This window comes from Drosophila tropicalis, unplaced genomic scaffold, assembly GCF_018151085.1.
Source record: "Drosophila tropicalis isolate 14030-0801.00 unplaced genomic scaffold, ASM1815108v1 contig_158, whole genome shotgun sequence".
Taxonomy (NCBI): Eukaryota; Metazoa; Arthropoda; class Insecta; order Diptera; family Drosophilidae; genus Drosophila; species Drosophila tropicalis.
The window spans coordinates 12,333,528-12,361,114 of NW_027172602.1; the positions used below are offsets into that span (position 1 = coordinate 12,333,528).

Consider the following 27,587-nt stretch of genomic DNA (forward strand, 5'->3'; position numbering starts at 1 on the left):
CAAAGAAAATGTCACGGAAATAACTGTGGATTAGATTGATGAGTTTGCTGCCAAGCCAGGCGACTTTTCTTTTGGCCATGTCATAAACTAGGCGCAGCTTCAACCCTACAGGACCCAAACCCCAACTCTCTGCATCATAGCCATCACCTCGTTCTGCCCATGACATAAGTTTATTGTCGATGTGTGTTTTCTTGTTGTTATACTCTGACTCTGACAACTGTAATTAATTTAATTAGATCTGCCTTCAAGCCGAGCAGACTACGACGACAACGACGACGACGACGACAAAATCTTCTACAGAAATTTATATAGACGTTATTTCCCCCATGCCCAAATAAAAAGAGAGAAAAAAAGACGGTAAATGTCGACAACATCAGAAGCAACAAGAACGGAAAAGTACACATGAGAAGGTCGACTGACATTCCACACCCCTTCCCCCCTTTCCACCTCTCACCATCAACTATCTAAAAGAGAAATACAAAATCATCGACCATCTATTACCTTGCATATTTCAAGAAAATATCGTCCAAAGAATCCATTCAGTTCCCTGTTTTTTTGAGGTAAATTTAAACCTGATCCTAAACCACATTTCGGTTCGAATAGTTGTTACATTTAATCTCCTGATAGCTCAGTCATAACTTCATATTCATGGAGAATCAGTTCAGTTATGTTGTGATCTACCCGATTGGATACCCCGTACATATATATCTCTGTGGATATATAGGTATGCATGATTATATGTACATATGTATAAAGTTGTATTTGGCTGTGTGTGTGTGTGTGTGTGTGTGTGTATATGAAGCCGGAAAAATAATGTCTAACATTATCGTTGACATTTATTAGCCTCAACTAAGTGAATTTTTTTGCTTTTTGCCCTTGCCATAATGTTATTGTTGTTGTTGTTCTTGGTGTTTGTTTATTTCCAAGTGTGTTTTTAGGTGTGCGCCTCTTTCTCTCTGCTCTGTATGTGTTTCTGTGTCTTTGTGTTTGTGTGTGTGTGTGTGTGTTTGCTCAAAACCCTTCCGTATTCCCATATAAAATATGCAAGTCCCTTTCCCAGTCCACAGAGCAAATGCCCCGCCCTATGGCTTCATGTTACCACGTGTGTGACTTTGTCACGTTTAGTCAGTCGAGTCCCAAATATTTAGTTGTTCTTTTTGCTGTTGTTTTTGTTTATTGTCACCGAAAGTTTGCGTGTTTATGTTATTAAATAATTTTGTGTAATATTCACACCCTCTTTACTTATATACATACATACATATAAAATACATATATTTAGGTGTATTCATATACATATATAAATATATATGCTTATTTCCCTCAATGCCTAAATACATACTTGACGTTGCAAGCAATCGCCTGAGTAACTTCATGAGTTTGCCAAATGGAATGACAAAGTGTCTAACAATTTCAATAATGCTTATGATTATTTTCGGCATCAATTTTGTGATAGACCTTCAAACACTTTAGAATTTATTCGTAGAAATCATCTAAGTTAGGTTCGAAGAGCACAGACGTGTGCCTAAATATATGTCCACTATTGTATTGGCAACTCTCCTAAGTCAATTGAAGAATGCTAAGAAACAACTGCCCTATAGGCGAATCTAGGGCTTTGACCCTCAAAGTATGCAATGAAATGGAAATGAATCCAACGCGATTTCTTGGGCTGGTTTTCTGAATAATGATTCTACATCACATAGCCAATGACAATAGTCTATATCTTGAGGATTTTCAAATAATTATATACTATGGCTTTTGGAATCGCCAAAAAACTTTGCCTTGTTTGAGACTTTAAAGTCTTCTGGCCTTGAAGTGTTGAGGTGTCGAATCACGGCACGCCTTGTGGTTGAGCTAATTTATTATTGTTGTCTTGAATTTCGGCATTCACAGATAAATTGAAACCTGTTGAAATTTCCATTAAAGTGTTAATGGATGTGGGTAGATTGGCAAATTGAATTGGATTTTTGTGTTGGGCAATTGGTTACGTTAACCTTTCAGTCATCAGTCCATCAGCTTAGCAGTTTATCTACATCGTATCTAAATCAACATTATTCAGGAAAGTTTCACCTCATTAAAGAGACTTTGTATTTACATATCTCGGCCATATCCATGGCCATGTTGCCATGGGTGTCATCCGGATAACCTAGTTCAGTTCATACCCAAATCCGCTTAAGCCAAAACAGAAAAATAGAAAAAAAAAGGAAAACCCACACAAACTTTCCACAAAAACTCAGTAGATTGAAGACATGGGCTGCTATCAGATGGAATCCACTTGACGCCATTTTCCATGTCCATGACCCTTATATGCAAATATCCACCCCGCATATCCGTGTGTGCTTCTCTGTGTGTGTACAAATCCTGTACATCTTTTGCTCTGACGCTCTCAAGTGCCTACAAAAGTTGTCCTCTATCCTTTTGTGTGTGTGTGTATCCTGGAAAAAATATTTGAGTAGAAAAAAAGTTTTGTTAGTTGCCACCTCTTCAGTTAGCCCCAATCCTCAAAAAAAGCAAAGCAAAAAAAAAACTGCACTTTGTATCTGGCAAACATTTACGGTTGGCCATTAGTGTTTTCGTAATTTTGACCCAACTCTGCGTCGTTTTTCTGTTGTTTTCTCGTTTTGTTTTAGAAGAAGAAGTTTTAATGATATAATTTGTCGTATAACAACAAAGCACTTCACCCTGCTCTTTGCCCCATGTGCCCAACTATTTTTGGAACTGAAAACTATGCCAAAAATTTATGAAAATAGCTCGAAGGACCATTGCTTGTATGTGTGAGTGTGGGTGTATGCCCGCGATTGTGTGCAAAGGACTATAATCACCTTTACTCTACCTTTACCCTTCGACCAATCCAAAAAGCGTTCCAAATTCTTATCAGTCCTTACAAATGGTAAATGCCTTTGACATTTAACTGATCTAAGGAAACTAACAAACTAGTCAAACCTTATTAAATTGTTATAACTACATAGTCAAAGAGATAAACAAAACTAAAAATACCCTAAAAAATGTAAATTTTGAATATTAATTGTGATTTAGACTTTCTCCTTGAAACTTCTCGTGTGGCACAGTGGGCAAAATGTAGTTTACACTGTTGGTTCATATATCCAATAGGGAAATGGGTTAATAATTGTAATTCTTTGCATATACTCTAACAATTTTGCTCTCATCTTTATGTATATATATGCACAATGCGTATGAGTAATATTTCAAAAGAATTTCATTATTTGATCTCCTAAATAAAAGAGTATTAGGCACATTGTAATAATCTTAGATGACTTACCTCTTCTTAAGTATCGATCAGATAGAAGGGTGTACAGAATTCAATATGACAATTATTTGACTTGTCTTTCTGTTGTTTCAATATTGTTTTTTTCTTCGTTTCGCCCTTTCTTTTTATATATTTGTGTGTGGGTTACTTTTTTCTTTCTTTTCTGACTCTATGGTCCATTGGGGAATTACATTCATGTGCGTCTACATGTTTGTCTCTGTGTGTGTGTGAGTGTGTGTGTTCAAGTCCAACTTTACGCCCTGACTCTATTCCCCAACTACAGTTTAGTGTATTAAAGGCGTAACGGCTTAAAGTCTAAAACGATTTTTGGTTTCATCTGGTTATACCATGCACCCAGAGGATGAAATGGTATATTAAAATGGCCAAAATGGCCATCAGTGTCGGACCGATGGAAATTTAACATATAAAACTTGTCAATTTCCCTCCTAAAGGTGGTGAGCTCCATCCTCTACAATTAAGAGGTATGTTAGATTGAGAAAGAGGGAGAGAATTTTATATATCTTTTATTTAATGCATGGTATGCTTAAGTCGGTGCCTTGACTTACTTTATTTCCTGTTTTTGTTTTTTCATTCCTTGTTCCCCTCTCGTGCTTGTATTTTTTTATTTCTCAAAGGAACACGGCTATTCTTGATGATTGGGTCCTTTAAATATAATATAGAAATCCATTCAGCGTTGGATCTGCTTTCATTTCGTACAATCATCTATTTTAATTTGAGGAAACACAAAACCATTCTTTAACTATATGTGAAAATGGAAACAGAATTTGTTCCCACATTTATGTATATTATATATAGTATATGTATATTTTAGACCATTCCACCTGCAGTTGGCAGTTCGTTTGTCGTTTTCATCTTCTCCATTTGGCTCTCTCTCTTTCTCTCTCTCTGGCTCTCTCTTTCTCATTAACTCACATTCATATGCAAAAATGTGGCAAGAAAAATGCGCGAAATTACGCAAATGAAATTTACATAAGCAAATTGCTTAAAATAAACATAGACAACGCAAATCCTATGCATGAAATATGCATACATACACACACACATACTTATGTATATACATATGTGCGAAATAGTGTATGTGTTTGTGTGTGTGTATATGGGTAAGTGGGTACACGCATTATAATTATGTTGACTCATTTCTGTTTAATTAACTGCATGGTCATCGTATTTATAGACGTTGTGCTGGGAAACATTTAGATACAAACAAACTACATCTATGTATGTATATATATATATATAGGTATATACCTACGTACAATCAGTGAATTGGAATTGAAACCGTTATGGAACAATTGTCAATGATTGAATTACGATTCAGTTCTGTAAATTTATGAATCACTTTGATTTAATTGTATTTGCATGTAAGTTCATTTGATTTTACAAGCTGATTTCCTTGGGCGAAACTTAGTCTGCACTCATTAGAGAATTCCAAATGGTGTTTTACCCACAGTGCAGTGTTTAAACTAGACACTCATTGAGTAATTAGCTTGTATTTTACTGCATAGCCTTAGGTTGCTCATGTTACACTGCGACTTGTCTCTTTTCACGTCCACTTTGCCATTCGAGTCAAGATCATCATTTTGCCCTCGTAATGCATCTTATTTCGTTTGATTTCCTGCTGCATTTCAATACCCTACCATTTCAAAAGGGGTATACGCATTCAAGCATAGCAAATTAAATATTCGTTACCCTCCTGGGACCTGTGCAGGAAATTGCCAAGAGTATACAAAAAAATCACTGATTTGGGTTATACTTTTTGCTTGCTTTACAATTTTGTGTACCCTCTTAGAAGAGATAAGTCTGTGTGTGTGTGTGTGTGTGAGTATATATTACAAGGGCATTCATCAATAAGCATCTTGTTGCTCAGTAGCAGCAATTACATTGATAACTGAAGAAAAAAACGAGAGGGACCGGGAGACCGAGCAAGAGGTGAAGAGAACCAGTGAGAAATGTCAATTGATTTGCCACTTAACACGTTCAACTACTACTACCATTTCCCTTGCTCGAATGTGTCTGAGTCAGCATGATAGATTGAATTGCTAACTTGGCTAATTTCAATAAATTTTCTTACCGCTTTCGCTACGTCAATCAGCTAAAGAAGGCCAAATTGCAAAAACGAAGGGGCAAAAAAACAAAGTCATTTCAAGCTTCAATCAAACGTGAAATTGTGTTTAGTGCATTAAATGTCGAAACAAATTCCAAATACAATTCTTAAGTTTTCGATCGTCGACTTGGCATTTCCCTTTGATGTTTGATTTGAGGTCGAATCCTCTTAAGATTCTTTACTTTTGTCTCTCTTAATGTTTGTTTTCACAAGTTTTATTACATTTCCGTAGAGTTTTATAGATTTAACTGCTGCATCGAATGTAAAGTTTATAGAGCTGCAAAATGTTTTCTTCGTTTATTTACATTTACCAATTGCTTGACTTGGCTTAGAGGGTATAAACACACACAAAACAAAAGAAATCGACAAATCATCGTACTCATATCTTCATCAAATATTGATATATTGCCCCCAAAACACGCATCACACACACACACACACACACACACACACACACACACACACACACTCATAAAGATATTAAGGGAAAACGTAATAAGTCAAAATCAATTGCATACCATTAGGAACCCAGCCACCACCCAAAATGATCGATGTGGCATCAAAATATGCCTGGCATTTGGTCTCGGTAATTTATATAAGTATTTTTTTTTACCCCAGACTCCCCCATGGTCCACACTTTCACTCCCTCCCCCAGCAGCATATTTATTTCCGATATTTGTTCGGCTTGTTACATAAATTTGAAATGGACTTGCCACAATTTACTTCAACTACTTTGGGGTGGGGCATCCTAATGGACCACAACAATGAAATTTGCCATCAAATTGTGGTGCAGATTTCATCAAATGTATCGAGAATGAATTCGGTCTCTCGACAATTCGATAAATTACACATAATATCGGCATCGATTTCGAGTGTTGGTCTTATTAATCTTGGCCTAACTGGAAAGGACCAAGGACCAACAGTAAGCACCGTGAACAAGTGGTTAAAGGGATGAGCTAAATTGCATTGGAATTGGAAAGTTGAATTGCAATTGAAAAGTTCAGTGGGAATGTGTCCCACCACCAAGGAATGCCATAAATGTCCAGTCAATGTTCTCCACTCCCATATCCCTTTGGGGGAGGGTCACAGAAAGCAAATGTATGTAGATAGATTTTCATATGAAAAACTTTATTGGGGTGCAGGAAGTGGAACATTGGACGGGGGAGTGCCGGAGGCGATGGAAACAACTGCATCCAGTGCAATAGTAACAAATTAGTTAGCTTCAGGCTTCCAACCACATGGTTTGTATTTTTGGGGGGTATCTCCCTTGCTGGAGGGGTAAAACTGGCACGAGCCAAAAACTTTTGTCGGACAAGTTGAACAAAAGTCTTAACATATTTTCGTAATGCAAAAGTTTCTAGCACAAATGCGACTTAATTGTTGGTAACCGCCGCGCATTGTCTTCCTTCCTTCCCTTCGACACAGCTGCCAGCTTCAACGTATTGTTCTTGTTGGGCAGTTGAGCTCTGCTTTTTGTACATAAATAGCAGCCACGTTCAAGTATTTGCTGTTGTTAACAAGATATTTAGTGATAAGCCAGTCACTTTTTAAACTAAATTTATGCTCTGAATCGTATCATTCCATTTAGCTGATCAGCGGCTGTTCCAGGATACGATAAGTAGTCAAGAACTTATCTATCTAAGTAGCAAGTAGATTCTTGGCTTCGTCATATCCATATACATATTGGTCTATGAATCTTTGGGAAAGTCTGCTGGACATAGTCTTTAAGTTCTTTTGGCCTTTCGTTTTCATCGCTTTGCTTTTCTTTCATTACTGTCCGTTTCGTTTAAGGCTATTGTTTAAACCATAATTGAATTTTCAGTATTCGTTTTCACTTCGATTCGTTTCTTTTGGTCTTGCTTCTGTTTGAGATTTCTTTGGTCTTTTCTCTCTTTTGGTTTGGTTTTTGTCCTCTTTTATGATCCCTTTTACGGAGCAGCTTTTCTATTTGCGGTGAAGGCAGAAATCGAAGTAATACCTAATCGTAAGTATTGAGTTTGTCTTTCACAAAAAGTCGGTTATGTTTTGCCTATATACTCTTTGGTTTTGTTTCTGCAAAATTAAGTAAAAGTAAAATTTTAGTCTTTAATCTTTCAACTTTAATTAACCAACATCACTTGAGTGGCAATTTTCCAAGGTCATCTTGTGTCCCTTTGGAGGAATCTCTTATCAACACTCACAGGCGGACAGATTCACCCACACCAATGGACACACACACATACACACCTTCAACAATGTTTCAGTGGTTTCCTCTTAATATGAGGAAAACAAGAGGAAAAAGGAGAAGAGGAGTGTTCCATTTCAATTTTGGTTTTGGTTTTGGTTTCGGCTTTGGCTTGGACTCAACTCAACTCAACTCAACCCAAACTTGACTCGAGTTGACTTGTTGTAAGTGGTTTGTCGACCATTCCATTTCATTCATTTCCTTCAATTCCCCCGCCGACGATGTCCTTCTTTGGCTCCTTCTGGCCCTAGTCGCAGTCCCAGTCCTTGTCCTGGCCAAATCAATAAGTGTGTGTGACATTTGTGTCACATTTATGTCGAAATTTGTGGCGTTAATGTCTTCAGCATCGTCGTCTTCTTCTATGTCTACGGTTTATGGTGTGCTCTTCTTGTTGTTGCCAACGTTGTTGTTGTTATTCTATCTATGGCCATAATGTCCGTATTTATTACAACATATCAACAACGTAACAATGTAACAATGTTTATGCCCATCCTCCCAAAAATAAGAATGGGTACCCATATTTGGTGTTAAATAGATACAGACATCTTCACTGATTTGTTGAAATGAAGACATAAATAAAAATACGAACAACTTTTAGTTCAAATCTATTTTCATTCCTTTTTTCTGTCCCTTTTGATTTTGATTAAAGACAAAATCAATAGCAAATACTATCATAGAATTTCAGCAAAAGGATTTCTCACAAAAGTTAGGAGCAAATTTAAATCTCTGTCTGCCATTTAGAATCAGATTTCATAGGTAAATGAGATATTTGTCAAATCGAAATTCGATTCATTCCAATAAAGTGTTTCAAGTATTAGCCAGTTGAGTTAAGGGTATTCCGCTAATGGCACAACCAAAAGGTCCCTGGTTAACCTTTTTTTACGATCATTTGTATGTAGTTTCTTTTGATTATAATGTGCCACTTCTTTTTGCCAAAGGGTATATAATTATGACAAGGAAACTCACTTAATTGTTTCCTCAATGTAATCGTTAATTAAATCACGTTGTGGCGGAAATGAAGTTATTGACAAGCTTACATACAAGGCATGCGAAGGAGTATGGGGTCCGAACCGTGACGGGACGTGGTCTAATTGCTGGACCTCGACCTGAACGTGTCTGCCTGAGTGTATCCATGCCATGTGCATGTATCGCCTCCATGTGCCATTAAAACCGAACAGGCGAACGTAACGCAACTTTTCAATTTGTTTCAATGTCAAAACTCCAAGTGGCAGCCTGCACACGTGCAGCCAATATCGTGTGGGGCAAATGAGGGCAACAGAGGATAACAGGGCACAAGACATGGGTCAAAAGGAGGCGTCAGGGATTAGAGCACGAGCCATACAGCCGCAGCCTGTGCCATGGGAGAATCGTAAAAGTATTCGAAGTGCGTTTAAGGCAACAAATTTAATACCCTACAGATGGAAGTTAAGCTTCTTCTTAATTACTCACCAAGAAAACGTATCAGCCAACATCGCGTATACGTTATTTGTAATCTCTATGCAATCTTTACAGAATTTCGAAACAGAATCTAGCATAAAGTAATTCCTTTAACGGATGATGTTTAGTCTTGCTCCAACAGACTTCGCTTAGCTACTCTTTCTTTTTTGATGAATCCTTAATCCCATAGTAAGCATTTGGCTGTCCTATTGATTAAGGATCTTCACTTTCAGCTATCTTTTGGGGTCCATCGGAATACAATCCTCATCCAAGAGAAATCCCGCCCATCAGGACTTTTTATTACCCAAATGTGCAACATTCGAATAGCAAATAATAAGAAATATATTGGTAAATTTTATATTGTTTTTATTTTTATTTTTATTTTTTTTGTAATTTTTTTGTTCTTTTTATTATTTTTTTCATTGTTTGTAGTTTGTTGATTTTATACATAAGTATTTTTGAACTTCACAAAAAAATCATCATCATTCCGTTTAAATGAAAGTTGATCTGCTTATTTATTTGTTGTTTGTTCTTTATTTTTGGTTCATGCAGTTTGCATTTAAACGGGTTTCTTCTTCATTCATTTTGTTGTTGTTGTTGTTGTTCGTTTTTTGTTAGTTTTAAAACTTTTATTGCATGACCAGTTTTTTTTTTTTTTTTTTATATCTGTTCCGTTCGTTTTGTTTTTGTTAAAATGTACACCAAAAAAGATCAGCTAGGCATTACAACTAACGTATATATATATATATATATATATATATATATTTATACACTAGACTTGTGTATATGTATATATTTTAAATATTTGTTTTCATTTCTTGTTTTCATTTTGGTTTTATCAATTTGCAATTGTATTTATAACATTTTGGTTTTCATTTACTCCACTAAACTGGGTTTTCATTTGTTTTCATTTGTTTTTCTGCCATTTCTTCGTTTTCTAGGAAAGTAAAGAGTGAACATTTACATTGATCAATTTGTAATACTTAAAATTCTTTTTTTTTTTTTGTTGCTTTTGCGGTTTATTTGATAAAAGTTTCATTTTCCTTGCTCATTTTCCTATATGATTATAATTATTTACTTTTTTTTTTGTGGGCTCTGCTCCTTTTTTTTGTTTTGTATTTTGACAACAATAAAGTTTTGATATATGGTTTTTATATATTTTGTTTTGTAATAAATATTTTCAAGTTCGATTTCGTTTTCATTTGCTCGATTTTGCTTAGATCTAAATGCTACATATGACATGTATTTTCTCCACTAACGAAATCGTTACGAACGAAATTTAACAAAATACACAAGAAATCATTTATGAAGTTCTCTAAAACGAGATTCTAAAAATACCTTCTAATGACCATCATCCATTATACATTAAGTTTGATTTTAAAAAGCAAACAAAACCAAAGATTCAGAGTCGAATTTCGACCAAGCCGAAATTTCTATACCCTTGCAACAAAGGCAACAAAAGCGATCGGTCTCTAGGAAAAACAAATATCGATGTATATAGAATCTATATATGGCAAATTTTGGCAGTTTTCCTGTGAAAAGGAATCACAATAAAAGTGTCTAATTTGTTGTTTAACAAATCGTAGACATAAACAAAGCAGAATTGGGAAAGCGGCATTGGGTCTGAGTCAAATATCATCAATTTATGGGACAGAAAGGGATAGACTGATGATAAGAGAAGAACCTTTTAATCATGAATCATTCAAGAATCGTGTAGCTTTGCCTTTGCAAGGGTATTTAAACATATTCGTATATGTTTCTCTTATATTTATGTACATATATTTTTTACCTTTTTTATCTTTACCTCATTTCAAATCAATAGATAAAGAAGGAAGAAATAATAAACAATAATAAAACCAGGAAAATTGAGTCAAAACGTTTATATATATATACATATTTGTTTTTGTGGATTTTTGTTTTTAATTTCAGTAGGAAAATTTGACACCTTTTTTTTTAAATTTTACAATATTTGATAATTGCTTCGTTTTGTTCTTTGTCTTCACAGTCATATACAACATTGATAATAACCGTTACTTAGCAGATGATTTTAAATGTATATATATATATAGATTTTCGTGATAATCTGATTCATTCAAGTATCTAGCAATATGTGGACGAGAGATGTGATCCTATTCATGGGCCATTTAGGCCTGCAATGGGAATCAAAATAAAGAGATGAACAAAGTTATGCAAAAGTTAAGGAAACAATCATTAACTTGGCCCACTTGATACAGAACTTGAGGGACTACCAATCAATGGGAGAAATGTTTGGATTATTGATGTCTGAAAACGATTTCCATGTCTTGAAATGTTGTTTTCAATCTATGTATGTATATGTATATTTCGTGTGTAGATATATAATTGTTATTATATTTGTGTTTGCTTTCTAGTTGTAAAGGGGTCGGGGTGGGTCAGAGTTGTTTGTGGGTGAAGAATCTATACAAATGTAGGTAGGTACAATTGTATTTGCATATTGATTTGGCATTGTATTGTCGTGCTGAGAGGAGAAGCAGAACGCATTCGATCAGAGCAGATCGCTTCGGTTTGAAGTTTGTCGAAATGTTTTCTGTTCAAGGTATGCCTAGTTTAGGGTAAGGTAATTATTTTATAGTTTATAGTTTAGTATAGAGGAAACCAATATTTCGAAGGAGTAACGATTTGTTTATTTGACTTTTTGTTTCTTTCTTTTTTAATATTCTTACTTCTTCTTCTTCGTTAATTTTGTAACAATAGATAGAGCTAATTGTAAGATTCAAAGTTGAGTTTGTTGAGTTAAGTTTAGTTTAGTTTTGAGTTGAGTTTTAGAGTGTATTAAGATAGAAATTTAATTGCAATTGTTGTTGGTTTGTTTCTTTGGTGTTGCTTGGAATTTTCATTTAACATTTATCTAAAAATAATGCAGTTTGTTTTTTGTTTTTCGTAATTTTGTGTGTTTCTTCTTCATTAGGATATTTAACGCTTTGTTCTTTGATATTACAACATTTATTGTGTTTCCTTTTAGTTTTTAATGCAAGTTTTGTTATTCTTAGTTAATTTGTGTTTGATTTTGCCTTTGCAATTGTTTTTGTTGGACACCGAATTGTTTTTGAGTTTTAGCTATTTATTTAAGAAAAGGTTTGTGTTTCTATGATTTTTTTTTTTTGGGGGAGGGGTTTGGGGGTTTTAGTTAATTGTTGCTTGGTTTTTGTCAATCTCCGTCTTCATTCAGAGTTTCGGTAGATATTATTTATTGTTGAATTTTACTTCATTTTGAATTCTCGTTCAATTCTGCTTGTAAAGTTGAAAGCTTTCGTTTTTAGGTGTTTCAGCCAAGGTACAAATTTGCTACAGGTTCAAATATATATATATATCTATATATATATTCTGTTTTTGTCTCTAAGTATAAGTGGAATTAGTTTTGCATTCTTTTGTTTTTATTTTGTGTTTTTTTTTGGTTTTTTTTTGGAAGACTACAGCTAAGTACGCAGCTATATATATACATATATATAAACGATTTATATATATACGAGTATATAGATAGAGATTCAAATGTTCTCAAAATGCAACAATTTTCATTCTGGATTTTACTTCTTTTGTTTTCTATTTGAAACAGACTGAGAATATTATCTAGAGTAAAGATAGATAGAGAAAAGGAGAGGGAGAGAGAGAGAGAGAGAAAGACTTGGGGAAAGGAAGATTGAAATAGTTTAAAAAACACACACATCGAACTAAATATATACATAATTTATTAATTTACTGTTATAACAATTTTCCATGTTCTTATTTCGTTTCGTTTGTTTACTTTTTATGCCTAATAGTTTTGTGTGTAACTTACTTTGCTAGCTACAAAAAATTACAATACACCAAATATATATAAATATTTGTAGTCGTTTACTTTTCTCGCTATATATAAACTAACATATTCATATATATATATATATATACACACAGATATTTGCATGTATGCATATCTATATGTAATATATGCTTTTAGTTTTTTTCGCTTTGGTTTTTCCTCTTTTTATGGTCCAATTTCTGATTCAAAAGTGTTTTTCTGTTCTCGTTTTTGTTTTGCTTTCCATATGATTTTCTTTGATATTTATTTATGAATTGAAATAGATACAATAGCAACAGCAAAATACAATACATTTCCTATTTAACTTTGTTTCAATTTGTTTGTTTGTTTGTTGTGGGTTTTCCTTATTTAATGTTCTTCTCTCAAAAATGGCAACAGGGCTAGTCCGTAGTGTGACTCTATTTGACCAGTATGTATATGAAAAACCCTTTTGGTCAAATTCTATACCTGTATGTTTTTAGTTTGATTTTGGTTTTGGTCAATTATTGATGGACTCACCAGATGCGCCTCTCAATAAAAGCTTTTGGCATCCTTTCCCAGTAAGCGATCCATCATACCAGAAAATTACTTTCAGAAAGTAGTTTAATTATTGTTTAAACACAAAGAGTTTCAAGGTGTGTCAGGGTTTTCATTCAACTCATTCGGGAAATGGCCCTACAAACAGATGCCCGAGAAACGGGCCACCTTCTGTCACCCATGCGATTTCCAGCCCAGAAAAGTATGCTACAAAAACCAATTGGCTAAATTTGATCGGTTCTCTAAATGTGTTAGTCAATCGATCTAATCGTAAAGAATCACACTATGAAAATTTATTGTGAAATCAAGCATTTAGCTTTCATTAACCATTTTCCTTTTTTGTTTTTGTGTTTTTTGTATAAATATAGTATTTTGTTTAATTACACAGTTTCGTTTTTGTTGTTCGATTCTGCTAGATTAATTTCTCTAATTGTTTAATTCATTTTTCTTTATATATATATATATGTGTATATATATGTTTTTTCTTTTTTTGTTTTTAAGTATTTTTAGTTTCTTTGTGTAAAGCTTTCGTTTTTTATCGCGTGCCATGGCATGACTTTTTTTCATCAAGTGGGACGAGGATTGGGATGGGAGTTGGGACTGATTGGTCACCTAGTGACCACAAATAGTACTTACATCATTGTTAATGGAGGGGATAGGGGGAGGCGGTAGAAGAAAACTCAAGTTCGAAGTCATCGAAATGAAATTCATAGACAAGTTTTTCCACTTTCCAAACACTATATATGTACATATTTTTCTCATCATGCCTCGTCCTGTGGCTTGTTTCATTTGTGTGTTGTTGCTGTGGAACCTTTTTTTGTATATATACATTTGTGTATTGTTTGTTGTTCATCACTATGAGTGTCTATGTTGATCATTTGAAAATTTCATGCCTTTTATGAGATTTCTTCTTATATACTTGTTGAGCCGATCTAGTTTTTGTATTGATTCTTAAGGCAGCCGGAAATGTATGTTTCTTTGTTTTTGAGGAATTTCAATTCAGTTTCCAATGCAGATCGGACAATTGTATCATAAGTTTGTATATATGTATAGGCAGCTGACATGGGCACAATCAGATCATCATTATTTTTGTTCTGTTTTCGATTTTGTTACTTTAAGTTTTCTTATTGATTTGGCAATTGCCTATTTAAACGTATGTGTGTTTGTGTGTGTGTGTGTGACCAGCAGCAGCATAAATGACAGCAAAAGAGAGAGAGAGAGAAAGGAAGAAAAAAGAAAGAAAGAGAGAGAGAGAGATAGAGAAGAAAAAGCACAAAATTTAATTGCCATTAACAAATTTCAATTCCCATGCGTTTGTGTTTGCTTGTGTAAGTAGCTTTATGTATTTGTGTGTCGTATATCTGTGTGTGTGTGTGTGTGTGTGTGTGTGTGTCTAATGTGACCAAAAATAACAAGAACAACATCAACAAGAGAACAGCAAAAGCAAAGTCCAAATTTTGATCACTTGAAACTGGATAAACTGATGTTAACATAATCTGAAAGAAAAATTTCCAAATTGTTTTTGTTTTTTCTCCCAACTTTAATTTTCACTCAACTTTCAACTGTTTTCATTGGAAAATTGCCCAAATGCAATTTCATTTAGGTATACATAAGAAGACATTTTTGAATTTTTATCTAATTTTAAAGCTAAATACGAATTTGTCTATATCCAACTTATATATAGATGGAAATGCATTCAATCGATTGATTTTATATCTCAAAGTGTTCTATAATGTTTTGGCATTGCATTTAGGCATTTTCTACTAAATATTAAACTAATACATAGTCAAACACTCTCGCACACACACACACACACACACACACACACACACACATACATTTAAATATAGAAACTCACGCACTTGGCATGCATTTTGTTTTTGTATTGGTTTTTGAGCAAATTTAAGCCAATTCTATATAATTATTTTAATCGTTCTTTTTTTTTAGTTTTTTTTTTGTTTTTAAGAGATTTCATCACAGCTAACGTCAAGTTATTAACACTAATCGTAAGACATTTATAATACAATAAGAGTTTTGTCCTTTTTCTTAAGTTCTGTATATAGTATTTATTTTGGTTTTTAGTTTTGGTTGAATACAAAAACTGTTTTCAATGGTTTGTCCTAAAGATTTCACTTTTTGTTTTCGTTAACGATTTCGAATGTTATTCATTAATAGTTTCGAATGGTTCCATTTTGTTTGTTGTCATATTGTATGTATATATATATATATATTCGATTACAACTATAACACATTTTACATTACACAGAGAATTTGATTTTTGGTCTTAGGCTAAGCTAATGCAAAAAAAAAAAAACATTTATGAAAACCATTTTCCAACGAAAAACGTAGTTAACAAAACATTATTGAAAAGGAAAAGGAAAATTATTGACAAAAACTTTAAGAATACGTAATAATATTGATATAAAAATAAACAAACAACAACAACACACACATACATACAAACATTTGAATTATTATTTAATTATATATATATATATATATGTATTCGGACTTATGACAATTTGATTTAAATTTAATAGAGGTTTTTGTTTATTTTTGTTCATCATGAATTTCATTTTCATTTTTGGTTTGCATTAATCATACTCACTAAGGAAGGGGAACGGGTCGTGGGTGTGGGCGTGGGCGTGGTCGAGGAGTTAGACCGTGGTTAAGTTCTAGCAGGAGACACCCTGCTTAGCCACCGTATACCAAGAGCTGACAGTTACCAATGACGGAGAGTCGGGAGTGCTCGGAAGGAGCTCTCCTTCGTGGGGCGGTGGTGGCACATCAATGCCTAAGGGTGGCAACGGCGGTGCTTGTGGTGGTAGTGGTGGTGGTGCTGCTGCTGGTAGTGGTGGTGGTGGTGGTGTTGGTGGAGGTGGTGCTGGTGGTGCAGCTGCTGGAGGTGCTGTTGCTGGTAATGCTGGTGGTTTATCCAAGGATTTCTCTTGGCTTTGCTGCTGCTGATGCTTTCTCTTTGGCTGACGTTGACGTTGACATTGATTTTTTGGTTTGCCCTTGCTTTTTATTGTCGCTGCTGCAGGCTGTTGCAGTATCTGTGGCTGCGGCTGCAACTGTGGCAGATGTGGCAACTGTTGCGGATGATGAAAGTGCATTGGCTGTGGTGTGGGCAGATCACCACGTCCCACCTGCGGTCCAACTTGTGGACAGCGAAAGCGTATGGCCTGCTCATTGGCCACATTCAATTCCGGCCAACGTGAACGTGGCTTGCTCTTGTTGTTGCTGTTGGCATTGGCATTGTTAGTGTTGTTGTTGTTGTTGCAACGTTTACGTGACCTCGATTTTGAGTGCTGCCTTTGGTTTCGACCGTGTGGTCGACAGTGTTTACAGCTTTCCACATCATCATCATCATCTGTATCTCTATCGTCATCATCATTATTATCATCGTCGTCGTCACCAACATCGTCATCTTCTTCCTCATCATCATCATCATCTTCATCATCATCTTCATTATCATTCCAATTAATTGTGATTGCCGTTGCTGTGGTACTTGAACTTGCCCTATCCATATCAATGACATGAAGATGTTTGCCAGCTGACTGTTGCCTCGGTCTGGAGCTACGTTGTTTGTTGCTTGTTTCTTGTTGTCTGTTCTTCATCATCATCATCTTGTGATTGGACTTACGTTTCTCAGTATCCATCAGCTGATGCCGCCGCTGTTTGCGCGCCGTATACTCATCACCCTTATCGGTCGGATATGGTCAGAATGCTGATTCAAATACGGACATCGATCTCGATATTGCCTCATCGTTGCGACATGCCTCTAAAAACTCCTCCAAAGTCACAACCCCGTCACGATTGATGTCCATTTTCTGCGCAACACACACAAAAAACAAACACGAAATTCGTATAACAGTTAAATAGACTAAACTAGATATTTTCTTGCATTTTAATTAAAATCATTTTTGGTTAAAGCATTAAATGTTTGCGGTTATTCAGAAGAGATTCTTGATATATATAATTATATAATTATATTAGTTTCACGGCCAGGAAAACGACCAAAGGCGGAAAGGGCAAACCTGCCCTGCGTGTTCCGGCAACTCAATTAGCCAAGAGCGAGACAGCGAGACTCCCTCTTCCACTCACTCTCTGTCTTTCTCTCGCTGTCTGTTTGAATAACTGATGAGTAATTTGATTTGCATAAAGAGCACGAAAGTTTTTTACGTTTTCAATTGGAAAAACCAACCTAATTAGCATTAACATTAACAATTATGATTATGGATGAATGAATTGTGTACCTGAAATATTTGCTCCACCTTGCCCTTGATTTTCTCCTCCTCGGGACACTCGTCCGGTAAACGGCCCATCAGTTCATATATGGCAGTCACAATGTCAGTCATTTCCTCGGGCGTAATGAAGCCATCGCCGTTTATGTCATATAGCGAGAAGGTCCAACGCAGTTTCTCCTCCACAGAGCCGCGCGATAATATCGATAGTCCTTGCACGAAATCCTAAAAAAGAGAACATTGCGATAGAACGAATAAAGTCGACAATAAATTTTTATCTTTCCTTTAACTTTTTGCTTTGAAATCAAATCTCCTCTCAATCTTATGACACCTTTAACTTTCTCTTTGGATGTCAGTAATAAATGCATTTAGATAAGAACTTTTTCACAAAGAAGGAAAGAAAAAGATGACAAAGAGAACTTTCTTACATTTGGCTAGATGGTTGGATCGCTTGATGGTTGTCTGGTTGGGTTGCGGAAAAGGCTGCCGTGTGGCAATTATGTAAGTTTAAATTTTTAACCAACCATCTGGCAATTTTGTGAAACTTTTTACAATTTAACTGCCACCCAGACCCCGCGTGACCCCCTATACCCATGTTTATATGTCGGGTTCGGCCATTATTATTAGATTTATACACTGTTGTTGTGCCCATTGGCAATTTAATAATGAACGCGACTGTCATGCAAATCGCGCATAAAGTACCTTGCAACAATATGTGTCAGAAACGGAAGTCCTCCACTTAGTCGTTTTGCACCCCATACACACACACACACGCACACACACACCTACTCGTACTGGGTGTGAATTCGAGATGGGGCTTGCCTTGTTTCGAAAAGGAGCATGTACGTGCCCTATAGTCATTACGATTTCTTTACAGGGGTCATTATTTAAGAACGGTAAATGTCGAGTTGGCGAAAAGAAAAAGTGAAAGATAAGCCAAAAGGCGTCAATTGCCTGTGTGTGTGTGTGTGTGTGTGTGCCAGGTGGATAGCGAGAAAGAGGAACCTCAAGATGAATGCGTGTTGGGCGACATTTGATAATATTGTTAAAAAAAAAAACAGGAAACAAAACTTCATAAATTGCTTTAAAAGCGGAAGGCTTCTTGTCTCTTCTTCAATTCTAATGCCATCCCAGAAGTATGCAACAAAAAGTTAGAGTCCCATCTATCGTCTGTCTTTGTTATTTCAAAAATGTGCATCCCAAACTCATGGTCCGGATTATACAGATGGCAAAGCTAGTGCTCTTAATTGAGAATAATTGAACGATTTCGTGCTAAGGGACTTTACACGCAACCATCTCTACTTTGCCTGTGCCTTGCTGGGAAATTCCTTTTCCACATTGCATGGTTCGTACGTATTTTCCTATTATTTGGTTTGTGAACCTTTTGTGCTTTTGCCTTTGCTGGTGTTTTGTTTTTTATCGCGCGACACAGTTGTGTGTGTGTGCCTTCGACAGTGTCTTGGCGTTAAAATCTCCATAATTCATAGTTTCGAATGGCACACGAACGAACGGACGAACGGACGAACAAACAGTGGCGCATTCTATCTTGCATGGCCATCCAAGGCGTGGCCGGACCGGAAATGAAGTTCATGTTCGGACATTGCAAAGGCAGTCACAGGACAGGCGAACAAATTTGTTATTGCCCTAACCGCGAGCGAGGTTTTTTTCACTCTACTTGAATTCCTTGACTTCTCTTTTTTTTTTTTTTTTTGGCTTTTCTTTGTTTCGTTGTTGTTTTTGCTGTTTCCGTTTTAAAGACAATACAAATTGTATTTTGTTCTTTTTGTGTGCTGACACTAAAAGAGTAAGAATGCAGTTTATTTTTGATTCTCAGATAGTTGACTTGACTTGAAAGCGAATCTAGATGGAAGTAGATTCAAGGCAGGGGAATGTCGAAAGTGAAACTCCAACTTTTGATACTAATGGTCTGCCTGGAACTGGCAAACAATTGATTTTAACTGATGGATCTATCTTCATATTATTAGCTTTATCTTTTGACAATTTGGAAAGTTGTTGCTACAAATCTTCAACTGAAGCATTAGGACGGTGTTGTCAGCAAGTTAAAGATGCTTCTCTACTTAGCTACATTATGAACTTAATGTCAAGCCAGAACCCAAAAAATGAAACAAAAGGGGGGAAAGGGTAGGGAGGTGCATTTAATAGAGCGTTAAAAAACATCCATGGAGGTTGAGGCTAATGAGAAAGGACTTTCATCTCCTTGTTTTTCTCTGTTTAATGCTCTGCACTTTGCTTTTCGCTGTCACTAATAAACCGTAACTAAATGCGCTTACGGCTAAAGGAATTTTCCTCTTGTTGGCTTCTATATATATATTTAATGCTCGATATACTGTTTTTGGGGCTGCTGAAGCCGCCATCATCCTTCTTCCTCGCCACGACGCTTGTCCAACTTTTTACTTATACTTTTGATACCCTTGCAAGGAAAGAGCAAAGGGAAATATTCAATGTTATCTTATATTTTATAGTTTGTTCAGTGTCTTATGGCCGATTGATAAAGAGAGATGACTTCGCAAGGGTAAACGAAATTCGCCATGTCCGAAATTGGCTTGGTCGTGCCCTTTGGTAACTCATTCCAATTCGTTGTTAGCGAAACTCAACGTAACTGTCGGACATATTTTATACTTAAAATGTCTAAAGTAATTTCATTGTACTTAGGGTTCCAGCTTTTGGGTGGTGCTTTTCCCTTGCTCCTTCTTCTTATTTTGTTTATTTCAAAAAATTGCTGCCTTACTGCCTCAGGGCATCCCCCTGCCCCATCCACAAAACTGTTGGACTTAAGTAAGTAAATTAAATTGCGTAATATAAGGCCTTTTTTTCGTCGGCCACTCGCCGCGACTATATTAAAACGGTCGTCGAGACGTTATTTTTCATTGTCTAAATAAATCAAACATAAATCAAATTGCTGACAATTATCGGCATGGTAATGCCATTGAATAACCAATTACTTTTATGTCTTTAACAAAAATTTAAGGAGAAGACGAACTCAACTACATATAGCTAGTTACTATCACTTTGCCAAGTTGTTACTTTCATTTGTCACTCAATTAAGCTCGTTAAATATGAGAAATATTTGAGCCTTGGCATTGCAGTAAGTTTTTCGAATGAATTCCAATTTAATTAGCCAACTTGGCAGTTTGGTTCTCAATGGTCATGTTACTCACCTCAAAGCTGACAATGCCGCTGTGATCCTGATCCAGTGTGTTGAATACATAATGTGCATATAAAGTTGGATTCGCTGTTGTTTTTGGTTTTTTTTTTCGGATGAAATGAAAAGAAGACAAGACATTTAATGCAAATATTATTTCTCATTAATTTCAAGGGTTTTAAATGTTAAGTGTTTGTGCACACACACAGGCAGAACATACTCCACAAGCAAAGAGTGTTCTAGCTAAATATCTAAAAGCGATTCTCATTCATGTTAGATATGCCAGCATAAGCATATATGAATGTTATTCGAGCAAGGTCAAAACTTTTATGGGGGTCGTCAGACAACAACAACAAATACATATATAAAACACACACAAAAAGTTAAACATTAAAAAAAAAGAAACCAACACAGTAACAACAACAACAGAAACCAAGAAACAAAAATGGAGGATTCTAAAAAACTTGCAACAAAAGTTTTGCTTTGCTTTTCAGTTTTTGTCAGCCGCAAAAGTTTTCTGTTTATCACTGGGAAAAAGTCAACTTTGCAGCTAATTATGCGTTCGTCTCTTTCTGTTTCCCTGTTTGCTACATTTCCATCTTTCATCTCTGTCGCTCTCTGCGATGGCTGCTGCTCTGGCTGCCGCTCTGGCTGCTGCTGTTGATGATAAGCCCAAGGCAACAAAAGTGTTGCCTACTTATGTGGTTGGGAAAGAGTTGACAATTAACTTTCTTTTGACTTTCATTTCCTCCACCACAGTCCCACAGTAAACGATGAAAAATTTCTTTATTACCATTATAGCACAAAGTTGGAAAGATGGGCTACGGAGGCGTTGCTTTCAGAGGACAAGGTGTCGTGGTTTATGTTTATGACGTCTCCCAAATGTTTTCGTTTTTTTATTTTGGACTTCTGTTTTCTTACTTTAGGGTTCGCTTTATTTACTTTTTTCCGCCCCATTTTATGCGCGCTTACGGCATTTACACCTGTTTGAGAAGTTCAAAAAAGGCAAACAGTCCATAAAAAGGGGGCCGAGCTATGGCGGAATGCAAAAATCTTTCAAAGACCTTGAAAATATCATTTATGTTGCTCTGATTTGTTGCTTGTCATGCAACAGAGCATACAAATTATGCTACAAGCAGTCCTTTCTCCTGTTCCTGTTTGCCAATAGAAGAGATGTTCTTGCCCTTTCAAAGGCAAATTATTTCGCCAAACTGAATACGTGCAGACAAGTTATAGTAATGCATCATTCTGCACATAATTCAAAACATAATTGCTCAAAACAAAGGAAAAAAGAGAAAACGAAAATTTCATTCGTTTTTTCCCTTTGTTTCTTACCCGAAAATAAATCACACGCATACACACACACACACTCACACTCGCACTCACACATACAAAAAATGTGTATTTGTCAAAATTTATTGTCGCCGTTTGATGCTTAATGTATTTTTATGACGCATGACGTACACACACACACCGACACATTAAGGTCAAAGCTCAAAGGCAACGGATAGCATCTGCTCAGCCGCTGTACACACACGCACTCACATTGTGTGTGTGTGTGGAGTTATTTGTATACCCTGCATGGACCTATAAGGCTTAACTAGACCAACATTTCTCATCAGCTCAATGATCCATCAACATCAATTTCATATAATCCTAAACCTGTCTCTCCTCTGTCCATGACATACAATGTAAACAAGTTACAGGGTATTTGTACAGTCGACTTGACTTGAAGCATATTTTTTCTTTCTCATTTCGGGCAAATCAAAAATGACTGCAAATGTGCCATGTAAAAATTGTTATAAAATTTGTGCAAAATTTTTCTTGGCCAAAATACAAGAAACAAGGAGAAAGACTTGGGGAAAGCAAAAAACAAAAAAACAAGCTGGGGGAATAGCAAGCAAGCTGAAATTCTGAAGATGAAGATGCCTAGAGGGTGAGGCGGGGGGTAAAAGTGATAAATCACCAGCTTTGATGATGATTTTTTTGTTGCCTTTTTCCTATATACATACATATGTATGCGTATACGCATGTAAGTAAGTGTGTGTGTGTGTTCGTGTATACTTTTGCTTGCCATTTCGTATTAGGTTTTTGTTTTTTATACCCTGTAACGGATAGTGAATGAAAATTAAGCCGATTTCATTCCGTTTGTTCTTGGTGGGTTAGTTTGGGTTAGTGTGTATTTTGGCCAACTATTGCGCTACCTCACATTGACTTCAATGCTCTATTGAACAGCTATTATTCACATATCATAGTTTCGCCTAGATAATTGGATCATCAAATAGGGTATCCCAATTGTGACACCTCGCTCCGCCTTTGCCTGTCTGTGGGGCGTTTCGGTTTCGTTTTTTTGTCATGTGTCTGTCGAGAGGAGAAAAAAGCGGCTTATCAAAATAAAAAATGCTTTCATTATTTATTTTTCATCAGATAACTGACGAGGAAGAAAGTTGAAGCATTTCTCGCATGTCGCATGTCTTCTGCTTTCTGTCTATCGGCAACTGCTTTTGCTATGCGTTGCCGCCTTTTGCTTTTCTTGCCGTGGAAAGATTGTGCAGAAACATTTTCCTGCCAGGCAAAATAAGTTTATTATAATAATTTAGTGGCAAACATGTGTAGCAATATATTTTGCCGCCTCTGGGATTAGTTTCATTACAGGACAGTCAGGCGGGAAAAGTGTACGCACACACACACATACAATCAGACAGGCAGACAGAAAGACAGTCTGGGAGACAGACAGGCTGGGGAGTCAGACGATCATGTGAGTTTTAAGTAGAATTTATTGATGGAAATTAAAGTCAATTCTATTTTCAGCAGTTGCAGTTGATGAAAAGGCAAAGTTAAAGGGCATTGAGGTCAAGTGGGCGACCACGAACGGTTCCAGGACCGGGACCGAGACTGGGACTGGGACCGGCTCCCCATTTCATCTTGGCCCTTTAGTGTACCGACTTTTGAAACATGATTTTGCTTTTTATGCTTTGCCTCTCTTTTGTTGCCTTTTGCTCATTTTTTGTTTGTACTTTTGCGCTAATTTACTCTGTGCATTTTATTTTTACAAGCCAACTGGGCTCTTCCCCGGTCTGGCAACTTTTGAATTGGACCAACAGCGTCATCATCATCATCATCAGCAGCAGCATCCCCATCGTCTTTATGGCTAACTCTGCTGTAGCCTTTAAGTTGCCTTCAATTCAGTTTACTTTGCCTTTGCCGAGTTGCCTAAGTTACATCCAACATTCACAAGAATAGAAATAAGAAAGAAAACAACACAAACACAACAACAGTTATGATAAGCAAAACAACACAATTAACTACTGATTAAACACACACTGTAAATGATTAACTAAAATGCATTAGAAATGGCTTTTCATTTATGATAAATGGCTAAATGAATATATATAGAAGCGTTAAAGGAACTATCATTCACAAGCTCAAGTCACAAAATGTTAACGAAACGAATTATACTGTACCGCACGAACCTCCCTGTGGAAAGAATTGTGAATAGATCACTTTAAAAGTGTCCTCCTTGACAACACCCGTGGGGCATTCGGCCTTAAAACCGCGATAAATTCGTTTGATTTCGTCCTCAGTGAAACGTGTGGCACGACTTAAAGCGCTTAGCGAGTCTGGTCTATAGCGGGCCGGTGTCTCAAATTCTTCTAATTCGGAATCTGTAAGAAAACGAAAAACACAAAATTTACCACCAGAAACAAGTCAACAAATCAAGTTTATATTTTATTCCTAGTTGTTGTCAGTTGAGTTGGTTCAATTGTAAATTTATTTAGACTTGAAAAGAAACTATGTTCTAAAAGGATATTCCTATGTATGTGTGGCTCAGAGAGAGTTGAGTGTAAAGTGAATACTGAGTGGGTCGCTGGGTGGGTGATATGGGGAGCAGCTGCTGTTGGGGAAAGTCGAAAGCAAAGCCAATGCAGCAAACGACTAACACTTTCTCTGTGTCAGCAGTTGTCGTTGGCTTTGCTCTAAGTTTTTCATTTGCTAGCTGGTTTATGCCACACACATACACGCACAGTGATATACATATATTTATTCTTTCATTTGTCAGACCCTTCACCAAAAAGAAAAAAAAAGAAAACATAAATATGGCAAAAGTGTAAATAGCTTTAATAAATGTGCTAGGTATACAAAGCTACTGCTTGGTCTAGTAAATTTATGGAATATGCTTGAAGATTTATTCAAAGATCTACTGAGCAATAAAGTCAACCAAGAAATTATTGAATAGTTTGAAACCGATTCAAAAGATTAGCTTTGTGGTCAAAAAGTCCTTTTTTGCTTGCTTTTTTAGTTTCAATTGCCATGAAGAATGACAAATTTTGGAAATCTATAGACATAACGAAGGTAAGACTTGTCTTTCATTTACCAACTACTCGTATACGTGATATGTTTTTCTATAGCATACTTTTCAGGTAAAATGCATAATTTTCTGGAGATTACTCGTACGCCCAGTTGGAGATCTTGATTCGTTTTAATCAAAATCTACTGGATCGCTTGAAGAAGGGTATTCACCATTTGCATGACAAATAACTTCGGCTTCTCTTCTTGTTAAGAATAATGCTGCTGGCTAAAAGTGATACCCAAATCGATGTCAAATGCTGGGGAATGGAGCTTGGAGGCAACTGATTAAAGATACATTCTATGATTGCAAACGTTTGGTTACTAATGGGGCGACTTTCGAAGGATGAGTTTAAGTTATGCATTGCGATAGATGGGCAGATACATATATTCTGTCAGTATACTCCCCCCCACCGCCACCCCTCCTGGATTCTGGGTATCAGAAGAACGACACACGCATATGGAAAAACATGCAGTGGCAATTGCTGTGTGCCCCATTTGTAGCATGAGTACGCATAATAAGTTGCTGTTTATCTCGATTCAGTTTATGTTTATGTTTGGCTATAGCAGCAGCACCACCACCATCACCACCACCACCACCATTACCACCAGCAACAACAACATAACTCTTTGTGGATGTGTGTGTGTGTGTTTGTTGGCGCAGGTGTCATGTTTCCGCATCCGCTGTTGCTGCTGCCGCTGCCGCTGCATCTGCCACTCAAGTGCAAATATTTTGTCCGCCACCGCAGCAGCAGCTGCTACCGTTGTTGATGTTGCAGTCGGCGTTGGCGTTGCCGTTGCCGTCGACGTCAAAGTTGGCCCCCGCTTCAAACCTCTGACATTGCTTTTTATTAGGTTCTGTGTTTCTACCTCAAACTGCAGGCAGGCAGTAAAAATATTTACTTTCGTTCAATTTCAAGTATATGAGTGTGTGTATATATGTGTGTTTGTGTGTGTTTGTGTGTGTTTGTGTGTGTGTGTGTATCGGTGTATGTTTCGATAAGTGCAACCGCATGCAATTTTCGATTTCGTTTTTCATTCTTTTTGCTCCTTTTTGTTCTGGTGTTTGTGTGGGTAAAATGTTGACTATCCATTCTGCATCCATCTCACTTACTGCATCTGTTTCTCCCTCCCCCTCTCCCACTTCCACCCTTCTTCTTTTGCTTCTGTTTCTTACTTCTGGCTATAAAAGTGCAAATTAATAAAAAAAATATATTTATTTGGAGACTTTGAAGAAGTGCACTCAATCGAAGCGTACACACACACACGCACACACACACACACACACACACACACACGCAGAGGCATAACCACATGCAAATGTCTTTGGTGGTAGTGCACATTTTTATTATTTTTTATATCCTTGGGTATTTTAATTTCGTCACAATTCGTTGCAAAAATGTTCGTTTACATCCCATAATCCTTGCAGTCTCTGTGAATTGAAATACAGGGTGCTTCTATCAAATGATAAAAATATATAAAAATATACACTCTTAGCATTAATTTCCATCAACTATAATAAAAAGAAAGTAATTAAAAAATAATTTGTTTAACAAAAATAGAATCAAATCGTAACTGAAAGTAAAGAGTCTTGAAACGTCTTGATGTTGCCGCTTAAAAAGTTGGAAATCAAATGAGTTAACCCGAAACAACCATCTTGAATAATACATGTATATAAGGGCTGTGAAAATGTGTGAAGAAAACTTGGCTATATCCCCGTGTAAGCTATAAGCCATTACGGCTTATGGTCAACTTAACTCGGCACACAAAAATGCACAAGTTACGTCCCATCCATATCATTTTTAACGATTTGAGCAACACTTTTGCAACACTTTAGTCGTTTAATGATGACTAAATGGTTCTGGGCTCTGCTTGCTCTGAAGTTTACCAGCTTTAACTTTATATAGATTATGCCACACACACACACACACACCCCAAACAGACACACATCCTGTATCAGTGGCAACAAATTGAGAACGAACTAAACATATAAATGAGAAAAGTCGACCCTTCTGTACTCTTTTCGTTCTCCAGGAGTGAATTACATGCTTGGAATTAAATGCTCTACGAAAGAGTGTGTAATAAAAAGTAGGTACTTGGATCGCAGTGCCACTATGTATGTGTGCATGTGTGTGTATGTGTGGTAGCCTTACTCACCCCCTCACTCTGACCCTCTGTGGCCCTGGTGCTCTGAGACAATGCTGCAACACTTATCTCATTTAATTTCGTATGTGCAACATTTTGTGAAAAGAAAAGGCAAGCGGCCAACTTTGTTGCAATTGTTTTTTACTTTTTTTGCTGTTCTTTCTACGTTTTTTTCGTTTTGTGTTTTGACTTGTTTAATGAAAAAACTTTTTGCAGCTAGTGGCTCTGCCCTTTTGTCTTGTTAGTTGCAATTGTTGGATTTGATTTAAGGGCAACGGCAAAT

The 27,587-nt window shown here is 36.4% G+C and overlaps 1 protein-coding gene across 5 annotated transcripts in view; it reads right to left on the reverse strand.

Moving 5' to 3' along the window:
• Window positions 1-13,034: 13,034 nt before the first annotated feature.
• The window catches only part of LOC137587370 (myb-like protein I), a 58,176-nt gene continuing 43,623 nt past the window's right edge, over window positions 13,035-27,587 (reverse strand). For 2 of the 5 annotated variants that reach the window (XM_068303742.1, XM_068303740.1), the window contains 5 exons: window positions 24,286-24,477; window positions 20,829-20,902; window positions 17,662-17,874; window positions 17,049-17,235; window positions 13,035-14,545 (listed from right to left, as the gene is read on the reverse strand). In XM_068303742.1, the coding sequence (XP_068159843.1) occupies window positions 17,125-17,235; window positions 17,662-17,874; window positions 20,829-20,902; window positions 24,286-24,477 (590 nt within the window). In that variant the 3' untranslated portion in view covers window positions 13,035-14,545; window positions 17,049-17,124. Of the gene's footprint in view, window positions 14,546-16,010; window positions 17,236-17,661; window positions 17,875-20,828; window positions 20,903-24,276; window positions 24,478-27,587 lie in introns of those variants that run through there. The other 3 variants (XM_068303741.1, XM_068303739.1, XM_068303743.1) reach the window with 2 other exon arrangements.